This window comes from Temnothorax nylanderi, unplaced genomic scaffold, assembly GCF_030848795.1.
Source record: "Temnothorax nylanderi isolate EJ_2023f unplaced genomic scaffold, tnyl_v1.0 TNYL_tig0106_pilon, whole genome shotgun sequence".
NCBI lineage: Eukaryota > Metazoa > Arthropoda > Insecta > Hymenoptera > Formicidae > Temnothorax > Temnothorax nylanderi.
In genome coordinates, this window is record NW_027249168.1 from 353,856 (window position 1) to 370,417 (window position 16,562).

A 16,562-nucleotide genomic window follows, 5' to 3' on the forward strand; every position below is an offset into this window, starting at 1 on the left:
ACGTGTTACGAAATAAAAATAAGCCGTAAACGCGCGAACAACGACAATAAATGTATCTTTATCAAGGATCACATTATCCGCATTGAAATCTCTGATTATTCTCACACGGCGCCGAGGCTCTATAATTAACACGTCGCATTTGAGTGATTAAATTAAATCGTTGTAGTCTGTAATTGATAGGTTCGATAGATTCGAAGGTTCGAATGAGGAGAGAATGACAGGCTGCGGTGCACAAATCCCACGAGCTTTAGATTCATATATGCCAGTGATACACGATATGACAGTGATCTAACAATAAATCACACGATCGATCGCACGTCATTAAATTTTACCATTGCAGAAAGCGCTGTCGTATTTAGAGGAGATATTTTAAACCTTGTTCAATTGAAACCCTATTAAATTAAATTCAAGAATAGTTCTGAAAATATATTCAAGACTAGAGAGGTTTGTCCCAAAGCAAACTGTGCGAAACTCAGGCTGCGGTCTTATAATCATCAATCTTTGCGCGGATTTGTTTTTTACGTTTAATTTTACAATTTATTAAAGGTCGATGTGTGCGTGCGTGCGCGTGTCCCTTACGACAATGCTAAATTCGTCCCTTCTCGGTACGGTGCAATAGGTGGCGAAAGGTCTCGGCGTGGTACTCACCGTGCGCGCGTGCCGGCGATTGTTACTCGATGATGCGTGTGCGTCTTGTGGTGGCCGAAAAGGTGGTCGCCTCCCTTATAAACTCGCTCAGCTCGCTCAGCTCGCTCAGCTCGCCAGTAGTAATCCTGAGCAGCGGAGACGTGTTCATTAAGCACCGTCTTACCTGTCAGCTTCCCTTAATCGCGCGGCTCGCGGCTAATACCGCTTGCATACGGAAGGGCGGTCAACCGTGAACTGCCCCTTATACCCTTATTTTGCACCCTCGCGCTAGCCGATTTCGGTGCCGAGACCCCCGAAAGACTCACCGTTCTTTATTTCACGGCCAGAAACCACGCGGCGACATCAAGTTAGATGACGTCTGACTTCTTTTTTTATTTTATTAATTTGGACCATATTATAAATCTAACATCGTGACAAATCTACTATATACATATATCTCATCTTTTAGCAATAAAATGGCCCTTGAGACTTGGACATTTTTAAAAATATAGAAAAAAATATGACACAAAGCATCTAGGATGACAAACTTTTTTTATATAAAGATCTAAGCTTTTGCAAGGTACTTATACTATCACGATTTATTTTGTAATATCTCTATCTGTTTTAAAGTACATTTTGAATAAAGCACATTTCATTATTTCTTTATGCGGCACAGTATATAAAACTTTTTGTGCATTATAATTTTATCTTGTTCTACATTTCTTAAAGTTCACGTATTTAACTGATCTAGAAATTCTCTGGCACTTCATCTTCATACTTAATGATACAATGCTCGTTGACATCTTTCAAATTTTATTAGAGTATCTTTCAGGCTTCCGCGAAAGTGGCCATACCTTCTTCCAAGCATCTGTAACTCGTGGATTTAAAAAACAAGATATTTTTCATGTCACTGGACGCTAGATCGAAAACCTTTCGTCCCCGAAATAACGCTCGTCGGCGACCGAAATGGAAATTTTAAGTGGAACACTCGCCTTTACAGTCGCTCAGGCTGAGCCGGCGTGACAAGGACACTGTTTTTGATTGGAACAGGATTCTGCGAGCTATAATGGGTCAACGAGCGTCTTCGGTTTTCTTAGGGCGTCGCGTCGCGCCGCAAAGTCGGTCGATTCGGCGAGCGGTCGTCTCGGTCGTCTCGGAGGACGATTAACGCGTTAACCTTCACGTCCAGTTACCAGTTTTCATTCGTCGGTGACTGGATTTCGCAGAGACAATACAAAATCTAATTTAGCTGTTCCTAATATAGATTATTATATATAGATAATATCGAGGGTTTGTTTGCATCTTCGGTGCGATGTAGACCACGCTAATGTCGTCATCAGTGTAATAATATTTAGAAGCGGCCGTGTCTCTCTCGATCGGGCCAAAATAACGTGCTATTTGTTTGATCGCCTAGTTCTTCCATTAATTATACAGTAATCAAATAAAGATCTTTAGAACGATGAAATTAATAAAAGTAGCTTACGATCTAATTTTAGTTGAATAAGTTCTCTGGAAATATTTTTGTAGTTTTTTTCTTTATCTCGGCGATTATCTTGATTCTTAGCAAAAAATTATATCTGAATTATAATCTGAATTAAAACATATAATAAACTTGAACTTTAATATTTTTTAAAAATTTCAGAATTTTCAGAAAATATTAATATAGAATTTTTGTCGCCGATAAAATGAACGTATCGAGAAAAAAATCACAACTAGACACTTTTTTGAAAATTAATATGTACATAAAATATATATCTTAAGGATGTGATAAAATTCATACACGCATTGCAACATATTCACGTAAAACTTAATGATAAAAAGGGGAAAATTAATAATAATTGCAATTCCGCTTAACGCATTTTCACGCGGATGGAAATGCAGGTGCGAAATTGGGTAATTCGCAAGCACCCTATACATTGCAAACTTCGTGTTTTCATTTCCATATTTATCGGGCGTAGCTTTTTTACATTACATGCACACACCAGCGCGTTAATACGTTTGGTCCGTGGGTGAGGGACGTGATAAAAAGTCTTGTAACTTCCACATGCATACTGTATGATGTTTCAACAGCCTGGCATCCGATGAACATGAAAGCCAGCTTGATTCATTACTTTGCCACTTTGCAACCCGCAACGGCTTGCTTTCGTGCTGCAATCGATAATAAGTTGCAGGTAATGCATGGACTAAATTGACGATCGGGCGATGACCTTTCGAATAAACTTTGTTTATATACGCATATCGAGAGAGAAGAAAAGAAAAGCGACAAATATGATATATAATCTTGCAAAAATATGCGAGTACTACCAAAGAAATCAACAAACATAATTGATATCTGATTTTCGCTGTAATCTCCGCGACAATCGTTTCGATATACTTGAATTTTTCTGTGTATAAAGCTGTAAATAGAATGCGATTCTGTAGTGACATACCGTAGAAAACTGGGATTTCATAGAAGGATTATTATTTAGGAACGTTAGTAAAGACAATAAAATTATTAAAAATAAAACGCATATAAATTATAACATATAATTTTAAAAGATGTAACGTTGCTGGAATTATCATTCTATATTTAATAGGATAATAGAAGAATTTATATGGAATTGTCGCAACGTTTTGTTTCTCGTGCATCTTCAATTAATCATAGAATGTGAAAGCTCGAAGATATAGGAGCATGACAAGACTGATGTAGGAGAAGAATACACATGAGGGAAATGAAAAATGCACATTTCTTTTAAATATATTTTATAAAACGTCCTATTTTTTTTTTATACAGCATATAAAACAATACTCTGTATTTATTTTATATTCACACATTAGCTCTATATGACTGTACCACCATAACCTTTCGTTATATGCATAACTTTACAGTATTCGGCGGATTTTACATTAATACTATGACAACGCACTGTCCTTTGTCTGCTGAATTCCTTGCTTGCCGCTAACAGTCGCGGCGGCACTCTGATTGAACTGATCGGAATTCGCGTGTTTCGAGCCGTGTTTCTGCGTGATATCTAGTTTCGTTACGTCAGCGCTTATAATCCTATCGAAAACCCTGTCCGTAGTAGGTTCCACGATATTAGTCAGTTCGGGGACCGTCGTTTGCTTGGGACGCTGTCCGTCCTTCGTTTCCGTACCGACGCCGCTCATTGCACGGGCCGGCTTTGATGGACCTTTCAAATGTATAATGTGATTATTCAGGGAATCGGTATTGCTCTGCTTACTTCCTATGTGATTGTGAACTGTTGCGTGATTCGCGAAAACGGATTCCGTCTTTCCTAGAAATTGTCCGTTCGACGACTCGGTATTGAAAGGCCTGTCCTTCACGTTACTGTTCCAAAAAGAGTCGTCAAAGATGTCATTGTCGCGCTGATCCGGCGGTAGACGACTGATACGGGTTCTCACGATCGAGAGATGCCTCTGCACGTAGTCCTGATGTGGCGCCAGAGCGGCAGCACGTTCCAAGCATTGCGCTGCTAAGCCTAATTTACCTCGTTCCACCATCACGACGCATAAATTATGTAATCCTTGAATGTTGGTGGGATCCAGCTGCAGTATTCTACGATAACACTGAAACGATTACGTTGACATTATATATTTAGAATTATTGACGCAAACAATCTTCTGTTATTGTTTATACGAAGTATATAAACTGCATATTTCTAAATGCAAATTTTAAAAGAAAATTGTGATAAGTTTCGTGTGACGTCTTACATTTTCCGCAGCGTCTAGATCTTTTATGTTATTGATATAAATGTCTCCCAAAAGGATTAGGCCTTTCACATGATCCGGATGGAATCTGACTAGCTGATTCAGAAACGGTGCCGCTTCAAGCGGACGTTGCTCGTCGGCTAAGAGTAACGCGAGATTGAACAATGCCGAGCGAAAATCTTCTTTCAGTGCGACGGCATTGCGGAACCAACGCTCCGCGCTACCGCTGTCATGATCGTCCATGGCCAACATTCCCAGATTGAAATGTACGCGCTCGTTATTAGAATCCTGCAATCAGACAAATGCACACACACATAAGTCTATGTTAACATTGTTAACATAATCATAGTTTCAAGGACATTTGAAAAAGAGACGCGATTACCTTCCGTAAAAGTTTCAACAGTCTCTCTCTAGCTACTTTACGCAATTCTGCTCGTCCCAATTCTTGGAGTAGTATGGCGGAATTCAATAATGCCTGTTCATGTTCTGGATCAAACTCTAAAGCTTTATCCAAGTATGCCAAAGCCTGGGATGCTTTCCCTTGTTCCAAAAATACGACACCAAGCTGTGGAAATTTCAATAATTTAACTTTTGTAATCAATTTTTCTAATATCTTTCTAATATTAAACATTGACCGTGTTCTATCAATATTAGATAATAACTCGATACTTACATTATAATAGATATCAGGATTATTACTGTCGTAAAATAGTGCTCGCTCATAAACTTCTTGAGCCTCTTTTGTACGATTAAGTTTAATTAAAACATCGCCACGATTAATATATGCTTGTGTATAATCCGCGCGCATACTGATCGCTTGTCTGTATAATAAATCAGCCTCTTCTAATCTAGTTGCGTTCTTAGCTATCAAGTTAGCCAAATTAACAAACACATTTAAATGATTCGGTGCTATACGTGCTTGGTAAGATTCTCCTGGTTTCGCTTTTGGTAGTAACGACTTTGCCTAGAAAAAAGAAAGTAGAAGTTATCGAAAGAGTTAGACAAATTAGTATAGATATTCACTGATATTATTTACTTTTAAATATGCGTCTTCAGCTTCCTTGAACATTTTCAGATGATTGTAAGTTCTTCCGACATTAATGTGTGCTCCAATATCATCACCCTGAACTTGTACAGCCATATTGAAAAAATTCAATGCTTCCTTAAAGCGGCCTTGGCTCTCCAATGCATGACCCACGTTATTAAACAGTTTGGCGTTTTTATCGTTCACTTTTAAGCCAGACATGAATATTGAGTATTCATCTAACCAGTCGTAATTTCTGATGAATGTTTTCGTCGTGTGTGCTGCCAGAAGGGTTACGAGTAAAAATAGTACCAGCTTCTTGCATCTGAAAGATGGTATTTATGCAAGAGAAATATTTTCTACAATTCACACAATCCGTACAAAGTTACGTCCACGGACGAGTCGACTTACTTCTTGTCTGCCAAAATACTCCATCCATATCCAATAAGCATGCAAAACCCCATGGAAGGAGCGTACAACACTCTTTCAGCAATTACAAATCCAACCGGGAAGAAAAGGTTCGACGCGGGTAAAAAGGGAAGTATCATCATAGCCAAACTCTGCAGGCATTATTTTGAGAACGTATTAGATATTAGTACTGTTAATTATAGGATCTGTATATACAAAATTCTCTAAGTAGAACACATGCACATTTTATTCACACAGACATATATGATTATTCAATTACTTATATTCTAATCGACTACACTGTAATCTAATTGTCCATCGCTCGTCTCTACTGACCATGATAAGAATAACTGACGTTTGTCTGCTACGTGTTACAACAGCTGTCACAAGCAATCCTAGTACGGTTCCGTGTGTAGCTAGGATCGCGAGATTACGGACATCGGTAAAGCTTTCTACTAATGGTATCGTCCCCATTGTCCAATCACAGCACAAATCACTTGGAAGAAATAGCAGTCTTAGATTCACTGCAGCGAGATAATTATACGTAAGCTGTCTTGTTGGTGTTGTTGCAACCGATGCGGGATTGTCGAATCTAGAAGGCGTATACATTGATCATTAGTTACGCTATGTGGACAAAATTATGTGTAAATCGTACATATATATATAACCGTACCTGGTAAATACAGGTAACTTTGAGCCCATTATATGTAACCGTAGGATAAGCAGGCTAAATGTAACGAGTGTGAGGGCGGTCAAACGTTTTGTACCCTCGCCTGACCATGCAGGTGAAATTTTATTACCACCAAAAGCTGACTTCAGTGCTAAGAAAATATCCCTTGCTCTAACCTGAATAAAGTTACAAGGATCAGCATAATCTTGTCGTGGAGAACACGCCGGACACGCTCCATAATGAATGTACATCGAATGAATTTTACCTTCTGTACAACAAAAATTTCATACAGTACACAAACTGCAGTTGCCGTAATCCCCTGCTCCTTGCACAACATCGCAGTAAATACAAAAAACATAGATAATATCAAGGATTTCCACCCTGTAGATCTTTTGTTCTTGCAACATTTAGTATATGTGATTAAAGCTGCCAGGTAAAATAAGGAGGACAAAGTTTCTGCCCTACCAACTACGCCTGTGACCTGGGGGATATAATTACAATTGCATTTACCAATGACAATTATTTGCGGTAAATAATTCAAATGTTTTTCTTTTTCTTGTTACATACTGCTTCTGTGTGTATAGGATGCACAGCAAAAAATAAAGATGACACGAAACTTGCTGCGTCTGGCAGAAACATCAAACAGGTCCTGTAAGCAATTTTTTACGCTATTTTTTTTCTTTGCCCTTTAACGCGAGCCTTATAGAAGTAACTTTCAATAATGTTGCAAAGTGAAATACAAAAATTGATGTAAACCAACCTGAAATATAATAGGCATACTCCAACATGTAGAATAACATTTAGCAGGTGGTATCCCATAGGATCTAGTTGGTGAATCAGGTAATTCCACCGGAATGTGAGAACGCAAAGAGGTCTATAAGACTTGTGCGATTGTTCCTATTTAAAAGAAAAGGAGAAGCAATTGATCTATTTAGAGTTAATTATTGGCAAAAGATAAAAATAAAAAGACACATAAAAAGGAACATTCAAATTATTCAATGTAATTTTAAGATAGCATTGCCACCGATCGTAATAGCATTTTTTGTAATTATAAAATCGATATTCAGAAAAAGTCTATTCTGTTCTACTAATTAGTATAATTTTGAACACTGGCGGATCCTGGGAGGGGAAGGGGTAAAACCTTCCTTCCAAATATAAAAGAAATCAGTTTTAAAAGAATCTAAGAAAAAAATGCATTAAACGTTAAAGCAGGATCAAAAGTTTCACCAAGTTCTCATTGATCCTGAAGTAAAAGCTAAGCGTGATACTAAGAAAAATGTCTAATCGAATAATTTTGCCGAAACCCCTCCCATTATCGACGTCAGGATCCGCTAGTAATTTTGAATATATTATTATCGATATTGTAGATAAAGAAAAATATGTATTTGGATGTCATTAAGGCATTATTGTATAAGAATGATGGATAATCATCTATTCGTCTCTCGAGGAATTTACGTGGAATCTGAATCTTCCTTGAAACTATACGACGATTTCAAGAGCACCGGATCGGTGCTCTTGAAATCGATAGAATTGTCGGCGATGTCAATTGTCGAGGAGTGGAGATAAGTAAAAATCTAATATTTGCGAATCGTCAAGAGCAAACACGGGAAGGATCATCGTTCTCTCGCGCGTGTCGGGGCGCGGGGAGGAAAAATCTCCCGAAATTTCCGAGACCGAGCATCGATTTCGATCCCCGCTCCGCGGTCGGACGGTCCCGCGGGCGCGCGAGGGGGAAACGGAAGACGAGGGAAACGGAAGAAGACAGGACGGGGGATCGGATCGGGATGAAATGGACAGGACGCTCGCGGATCAATACGCAGGGGGCCATCTATAGAGGAGGGGGAAGAGGGAGGCGGGGGGATCTCGGCCGCGCGTCCTCCAGCAACGGGGGTCGGACGATGCCTCCTCTTTTTTTTCTCCCTCTCTCTCTCTCTCTCTCTCCACCCTTCCTCTCTCACTCGCTCTCTCTCTCTCTCTCTCTCTCTCTCTCTCTCTCTCTCTCTCTCTCTCTCTCTCTCTCTCTCTCTCTCTCTCTCGCTCGCTCTTTCTCTTTCATTCTCGCTCTCTCGCACCTTGTGCATCGGGGTGCCCCAGAAGTCGTTGTAGAAAACATTCTTGAGGGGCGTGTGGGGCCTGAGGTCGCGGTTGTCCTTGATCGCCGAGATGTCGTCGAAGACGAAGCCGCAGCCGAGGCTGTTGAGGTACACGGCGAGCGCGGTTACCGCCACGATCGCCGCGAGTGCTCCCCGCGCAGGCACTCCCATCACAAATAAAACATCGATCGGCCGGTGTCCGCCTTTCCTTTCGTTTCTTTCTCGCGCGATCCGGACCGTGCCGCGGACCCCGCCGGGAGTCGGGCAACGGAAGGAAGAACCTTCTCCCTTTCGCTCTCTCTCCTCTCTCTCTCCTCTTTCCGCTGTCTACCGTCTTCTCCCTCCTTCTATCTCTCTACCTCTCTCTCTTTCTCTCTCTCCCTTTCTCTCTCGCCGATGCTCTCAACCGTAGGAACTCCACGAGGGACGCACGAATGTCATTTCCACGCACGTCGTCCGCGTAGCCGCGTCCGCTTTTAGGCACATCACAACTGATTCCGACGCTCCGCGACCAGGCACCAGCGCGAGTGCCGGCGAGCCCAAGAACCGCGTCGCGGCATCGCCGACATAGCCGTCACCAGTGCGGGGCAACGACCCGGGGCGGCGGGGGACGGGCGCGGGAGGGACGTCGAGAGAGAGAGAGAGAGAGCCTCTCTCTCCCGTGGGGGTTCCTCTCGTCGCGGCCGCAGCACTCGCGTCTCTCGATCTCCCGGTCCTCTTCCGGTCCGCTCCAACCCGGCGCGGATGTGACAGGCGAAGCGCGAGCCGCGAGGGTGACACGCGAAGGGTGACGCGATCACCGCGGGGGAGAGCAATACGTATGCACGGATTGCACGCACGTATCGCGCACCGCGATCGAGCTGTCAAACGGCGTACTCGCGCTGCGCACCGTCGGCGTCGCGACGGCAGCGACGCCGGCGTCGGCGTCGGCGTCGGCCGCTGCTGCGCGCGGCCACCGAGAAACTCTGGCCGCTGGCGGTCGACGCGAAAGAGAGAAATTATAAAAATCGGTGGAGGCGACAGAGCAAGTATCTCGTCCTCGGCTGCGATTCTTCGTGTTACTCTCTCTCGCGCGTTGACAGTTGACACACGTGGAGCCAGGAGCCTCGCTGCGCGTTCTGGGTAACTTTGGTCTTTAAATTCAACGTGGACTCCGGGCAAGGTCGAGCTCTTACCCGCGGAGCGTCCGGGACGAGCGGGTGCCGTCGCGACGTGCAGGTGGTGCTGAACTCCATCTTAATTCTTAAATATCGCTTCGTCGTTTGTCCGCCGTTGTCCCGTGTCCGCCGCACCGCCGTTGCCCGTCGCCGACTCGCCGATCGGCGCCATCGGCGGTCACTCGACTCACTCCAGTCACTCCGCTCACTCGTCACTTCTCGAGTTCTCGTGCGCGGTGGCGCGACGCGTTCCTGACAATCTCGACGTTCGCGTTAGTCGCGTTACCTCCGAACGTATTCTCCCTCCCCGATCTCCGCGCGATAAATGCGCTCCTGTGCGAGGCAAACGTAGAGTAGCGGGTAGCGAGTGGTAGCGAGTGAGCCGTGATTCCGCGCAGCGCCTCGCCGAAACGAGGACGAGGGTGCCGTCGCAGCCGGAGCAAGGATTCATGACCTTCGACGTCCGTTGCTCCAAATTGGTAAGCACGCAAACGGCCGCGAGTTCGTTCCTGCTCTTCTTTGTTTATTTTTTTTTTTTGGTGCGGCAGAGAGGGGGGAGAGATGCGGCTGGCGATGCGCCCCGGTGATCGTCCGATTTTCTCGAGTCTCGGAGCGCGGGGGTTCCCCCTCGAGAGACTCGTATTTTCTGTTTAAATTGTAACGGCCGAGAATGTACCCCGGTATTATATTCTTTTCTTTGTTTTTTTTTGTTGGCATATTCTGCAGTCGGCCCGCGCATCTTCACCTAAATGCTGTTTAACCTTGTAGACGTTTTAAGATTCTTACGAGCATATGCGTAAACAATGAAGATATCACATATGTGTGAATTGACAACCGTTGATCCGTCGAATTGTTGTAAGCGTTGACTTGTTGGTGACAGACGATCTGATTGTGAGCGTCCGCTATGCCGCGAAGAAAACAGCAACAGAGGCACCGTCCCATAGGGGAGGATACCCGTATCGCAGTGAACCTGACCGTAAGGAAATTGCTGGACACTCCGGATCAGAAGGAGCTAGAGTTCCCGTCGTCGTACACGGCGGAGGAGCGAGCGTACATCCACGAGCTGGCTAGAGAGCTTGGCCTGAAGTCGAAGAGCCGAGGGTACGATTCAGCAACACCTTACGTTTCTCCAATCTATTCTCTCCACAGTGGACTCACCCTAATCTTCTATTTTTACAGGAAAGGTACAAATCGGTTTCTGACGGTGTATAAGAGAGAAGGTTCGACGATTGTTCAAGCTGACACTGTGATAAAGCTGCAGAAATCTTCGAAGCAGAGTATATACAATTTGATGCAAACTTTCCCATTGAATCACAAGGAATGTCAAGACCTGCTTCCTCCGATCGAGAGAGAGCGTCCTCTTAATAATGATGGTACGCAAATTGAAATCATGGGTATATCAATCAATTTTTCATATCTGATTATTCGTATCTAACTTATAAAATGCATCGCACAATTATTAATCACTATTATTAAGCACTGAATATCTGACCAAACTGGCTTTTGAGAAGGGACACTTTTACTGTTGCAGTAAATACGAACACTAAGGCGATGGGCAGACTGAACAACAGCATACCGCAAGTACCTCAGTTAAAAACCAATTTCGATTTGCTGCACTTTCGCAAGTCTCTGCCAATTTTTAACGCGAGGGAGGAAATTCTCAATGCGCTGAGCAATCATCAAGTGGTCATAATCGCGGGTGAGACGGGATGCGGCAAAACCACGCAGGTGCCGCAGTACATCTTGGAACAGTGTCAGCAGAAGCATCAAGCTTGTAGAATTATTTGCACGCAACCTAGACGCTTATCAGCGGTATCTGTGGCCGAGAGGGTAGCGTTCGAGAGGGACGAGAAAATCGGCCAAACTTTCGGGTATCAAATAAGACTGGAAAGCAGAGTAGCTCCTAAAACTCTCCTAACGTACTGTACCAATGGAGTATTGCTTAGGACTTTAATGGGCGGCGACTCCGCCTTGACTACGCTCACGCATATCATCGTCGATGAAGTTCACGAACGGGACAGATTCTGTGACTTCCTTCTAATAGCTTTAAAGGATGCGTTGGTTAAATATCGTTCCTTGAAACTGATACTTATGAGCGCCACGATGGACACTACTATCTTTACCAAGTATTTCAATAAGTGCGTTGTCATCAACGTTCCCGGTCGATCATACGACGTGGATGTATTCTTCTTAGAGGATGTTTTGAAAATGACCGGTTACATGACGAAGGAAATGCTCGTAAAAAAGAAGGAATTTTTAAAATGGAAAGACAAGCAGAAGACCCTGGAGTCTTGGAAGCAATACAAGCCCCAGCATTCGAATAGAAGTACCAAGAGCGAGAAGAGTTTACTGCCCGCTCCCATTTTAGCTCAGCAAAGCGATCCTATACCGGAGAAGGTTAAGCTAGAACCCTGGCTAATAGAAGAAATGGACAAAAGTGTTTTCGACGCATGGGTAAATGGTAGAGAGGATAATTTTGCGCAACTTTTACATTTTATACTGTCTGAAAACGTTTCTGTAGATTACCAGCATTCGGAGACTTTTATCACACCGTTGATGGCCGCCGCGGCTAGAGGTTGTATAAACATGACCGAGCAACTTCTAAATCTAGGCGCGAATCTGAACTTGAGATCCGCTAACGATTGGACAGCGTTAGACTGGGCAAAGAGCAGGAATCATACCGAAAGTGCCGAACTAATCGAAGCTTACATGAAAACTTACGATTGCGGGGTACCGAGTAACGCACTGGCGCACATCGGGGAGACCTCGCTCTCCGAAGAGGATAAACTACTGCTCGATATATACCATCATACGTTTAACGACGACAATATCGATTACGATCTATTGTTAGAGTTGGTCTTTTACATTCATATAAAAATGCCTCCCGGCTCTATTTTAATATTTCTACCAGGGTACGACGACATAGTTATGATGAAAGAGAAGATAAATGGGGAGGATAAGAAAATGAATCAGGGTTTACGCTACAATTTGTACGTTCTTCACTCCAACATGCAGACTTGCGATCAGAAGAAGGTGTTCAAACCTAGCCCTCAGGGCACGCGAAAGATTATCCTTTCCACGAATATAGCAGAGACTAGCATTACGATTGACGATGTCGTGTACGTTATTGATTCGGGAAAAGTTAAAGAGAAGTCTTTCGATGCTATATCAAGTGTGTGCACATTGACTTCCAATTGGATATCTCAAGCTTGTGCGAAGCAACGGAAAGGTAGAGCGGGTAGATGTAGGAGAGGAATCTGTTACCGTCTGTTCTCCTCGATCCGATACGATAACATGCAGCCTTACCAGACACCCGAAATTCTGCGATTACCGCTACAGGAACTCTGCTTATATACGAAACATTTAACTTCGGGAAACACACCTATAGCTGAGTTTCTGGACAAATCTCTGGAGCCACCGTCTAACGTAGTGACCAGGAACGCAGTACAATTATTAAAGACAATCGATGCATTAGACCCGTGGGAGGATTTAACCGAATTAGGAAGTCATTTGCTGGATTTGCCAATTGAACCAAGACTCGGGAAGATGTTGTTATACGCCGTCGTCCTAAAATGTCTGGATCCCATTTTAACCATCGTCTGTAGTTTAGCATACAAGTGGGTATATATTGCATAAATGTATAGTAGTTATAAATTATTATTTACAACTGTTCTTAATTGTGCACGAAACATATTATTACAGGGATCCCTTTATATTACCGTCGCAACCGTCGCAAAAGAGAGCCTTGAACGCGGCGCGAAAAAAATTTGCCACCGGAACGTTTTCGGATCATATGGTCGTCCTGAGGGCGTTTCAAGGCTGGCAGAACGCTAGAGCAACTGGCAAGGAACGTGCCTTTTGCGAGAAAAATTTCATCTCCGCTCCCGTGATGGAGATGGTAGTTGGAATGCGTACGCAGCTTCTCGGCCAATTGCGCGCGTCCGGCTTCGTCAGAGCCAGAAGTCCCGGAGATATTCGGGACTTAAATTCGAATTCGGAAAATTGGGCGGTCGTGAAAGCAGCCCTGACCGCGGGCTTGTATCCCAACTTGATTCGAGTTGATCGAGAGCATATGCAGCTACGAACACAGTACGTACAATTATTAGATATTATTAGATAGAAGTTTAGATGATTTGTAGCTACTGTATAACATTGCTGCTGATACTCGGTTACAGGAAAGAGGTCAAGGTATTCTTCCATCCCTCGTCGACTTTAAGAGATTATCCGAAGTCTTCGAGGATGACATCTGCGCAAACGCATGCAACCAATGTACAATCCTTGCCGTGCGATTGGTTACTTTATGAGGAGATGAGCCGTACAGGACGTTTCTGTCATGTGAAAGTCGTTACACTCGTTAATCCATTAACCATAGCGTTATTTAGCGGACCAGCCAGATTACCGATGGATGTAATCTACGAAGCTGAAGGTAAGATATTTCACATATGCACACGGCATATTTTCTTTTCACAACGTAATCATGTGCACAAAAATATTGCTATTGTGTTTGCAGCTGTACCGGAAAGCGAATCGGATTCAGAGGTTGACGAATCTCACGAAGGAACCATTTTTAAACTTGACGATTGGGTGGTGTTTAAGCTTGATCCCGAAACGGCTCAACTGTTCTTACATTTGCGGCAGAAGTGGAACGCTTTGTTCCTCAGGCGCATGAAGGCACCGAACAAGGCAATGACAGCCTTAGACGAGAAAGTCATTAACGCTTTGGTGACTGTGATCACGAATGAGGAGCAGGCGTGTGGTCTCCAGCAGCCCGCTGGTATCGGCCAACGTCCACGTCCATTAATCGTCGATTATTATCCCGCAAATGTTAGAAGAGACGATTACCCGGAAGTAAGTCCATAGTACCTGTTTAATGCTATTTATATGCATAATGTAATTTGCCTTAACGAGTATATTAACGTGATCTATGAATTTTTAGAGATATTTCTAAAGCAAGAAGAGGAAATGTGTAGTCTATTGTTGTGTACAATCTGCGGTCTGCGTTATTTGGTCGTTAATTTCAATGACCGATCACTGTATCCATAATGCTGTGTAGCTAGAAGACTTTTGTTGATAATGAATATTTATAAAAGATATATGGTGTGGTATTTAATGGATATTTATTGAATGTATGTTTCATATAAATATTATACATTCTAATTTGCAGTATTGACAAAGACTGTTATAATAAGTTTTTGAATGATACTATTATACTTGTGATCCTTTTTGCAGAGCCTTCGTTAAAGTAGCAATGTTTGTTTACGTTTTACTATGATATCTTAACTTTTACTTCTAAGATAGGATATTCTTTTTATCCCTCAGTATTAAAGTACTGAAGAGTACCGATAAAAGATACGATATCAGTCGTCATCAAGGTCGATATATATATCTTTCCGTGATAGGTCTGTTCCATCAGTAAATTTATCGAATGTAAAATTATTGTTCAATGTTCAATGATTACACGTGCCGAAGCAGTCGAAAATGGGCTTTAATCTGACCCCTCTAATCCGGAAGTATGTAAATAGGCCTTAAACCCCTGTGTATCTTATAAAAATATGTGATATATTGCATAGGCACTAAACTCTAACTTAACTACTTTTTGTACTATGTTTAATGTACTATGTTTAATGTATGTGGTATTAAATACTCTCTCAATAGCTAGTATGAATTAAGTAGCCAGCTATGTAGAGAGCGAGGGAGAGAGCGCGGAATAATTCGTCATTACTATGCGCTACTTAGCATAGCATTTTCTTGCAGTATTCTACTACAGAAGTTTTGATTATTGTTTAAAGGCTAATTATTAGCAACATCTCTTTTGTACATGTATGCATGGTATGTGCAAGCAAATTTGTGTACACTTATTATTGGCGACTACTGAATGCTTCCTTTATATATTCAATCAACATTGATTAAAATATGACCTTTTAATATATACATATATATCGATAAAGACGCGCATAATTTACAAAATATCTAATCTTTTATTTCATTTTAATTTCGTGATTTTAATAGCGTTAGTTTCTAGTGATTACATGACTAAATAAATACAAATAATAAAGTTGTAGACGGAGCACCACAAGGCGAGCTTTAAGTGAATTGTAATACTGGTCAATGTGATAACGAAACTTATATATACATATATATATATAATAAAAGCTAGCGGAAAAAATAAAGGGATGTATCGATGTACTTCTCATTTCATCTGCGGATCTTCGTTACGATTGATTCGACGGTCGGACTTTGATTCCTGCTCTATGCCACAAAATGTACAGGGTGATTATCAATTATATGTTAAAATTTCAGAGAATGTATCTGAAATAAAAAAGAATATTACATGTACGTAAGTAATTTAATTTAGAAAACTTAAATAATTTGTTATCTCGTAATCTCTCTTATTTTGCCTTCTAGATTCACTTCCTGGAGTATCGACACGCAATTAAGAATCATCCTGTATATATGCGACACGTAGAATCATTGCGTCATAAAATAAAACGAATTCCGTCTATTATGCCACTATAATGTACATTTCCATCGCGATTATTCGGAAAAAAAGCTGCGTATCAAGTTGTTTTGAAGTTTCGACAGTCTCCGAACGTCACCAACATTAAATCCCGTAAATAAAATGGAGCATTCGCCGATATATTTACTGGCTTTTTTCCGATACTTGAATCACGGTTGCGTTGAAATCATCATTTGCTTTAGTCTTTTGAATTGCAATAATAGAAGGTGTAAAAAAACGTGCGCTGCATATATAAAGAGAAAAAAAACCGTGTTGAAGGCAGCGTCGCGCACACGCGCGTGGTGACGCACGTGGTGCGCCAGATCGCACTGTCATTCATGCCTGGTGGTACGGCTGGTACTACTAATACGTAATAATA

At 42.3% G+C, this 16,562-nt stretch overlaps 2 protein-coding genes across 3 annotated transcripts; one reads left to right on the top strand and one right to left on the bottom strand.

Annotated features, from left to right (window-relative positions):
* Nucleotides 1-3,352: 3,352 nt before the first annotated feature.
* On the bottom strand, nucleotides 3,353-9,492 carry LOC139775844 (protein O-mannosyl-transferase Tmtc3). The gene is made up of 12 exons (XM_071712158.1): nucleotides 8,510-9,492; nucleotides 7,198-7,334; nucleotides 7,005-7,086; nucleotides 6,703-6,918; nucleotides 6,441-6,613; nucleotides 6,104-6,359; nucleotides 5,771-5,919; nucleotides 5,372-5,684; nucleotides 5,009-5,299; nucleotides 4,718-4,900; nucleotides 4,339-4,623; nucleotides 3,353-4,194 (listed from the first exon to the last, which is right to left on the bottom strand). Exons 1-12 carry the CDS (start codon nucleotides 8,699-8,701, stop codon nucleotides 3,520-3,522), a joined length of 2,952 nt encoding a protein of 983 aa, XP_071568259.1. The 5' UTR covers nucleotides 8,702-9,492; the 3' UTR covers nucleotides 3,353-3,519.
* A 298-nt stretch (nucleotides 9,493-9,790) lies between these two features.
* LOC139775843 (3'-5' RNA helicase YTHDC2) lies at nucleotides 9,791-16,023 on the top strand. 2 transcript variants are annotated; one of them, XM_071712157.1, is made up of 8 exons: nucleotides 9,791-10,166; nucleotides 10,548-10,788; nucleotides 10,867-11,060; nucleotides 11,219-13,304; nucleotides 13,390-13,776; nucleotides 13,863-14,113; nucleotides 14,198-14,535; nucleotides 14,624-16,023. In XM_071712157.1, exons 2-8 carry the CDS (start codon nucleotides 10,592-10,594, stop codon nucleotides 14,633-14,635), a joined length of 3,465 nt encoding a protein of 1,154 aa, XP_071568258.1. In that variant the 5' UTR covers nucleotides 9,791-10,166; nucleotides 10,548-10,591; the 3' UTR covers nucleotides 14,636-16,023. The 2 variants fall into 2 exon arrangements, with proteins under 2 accessions (XP_071568258.1, XP_071568257.1); XM_071712156.1 differs by having other exon boundaries at nucleotides 9,792-10,166; nucleotides 10,568-10,788.
* The last annotated feature ends 539 nt before the right edge of the window (nucleotides 16,024-16,562 follow it).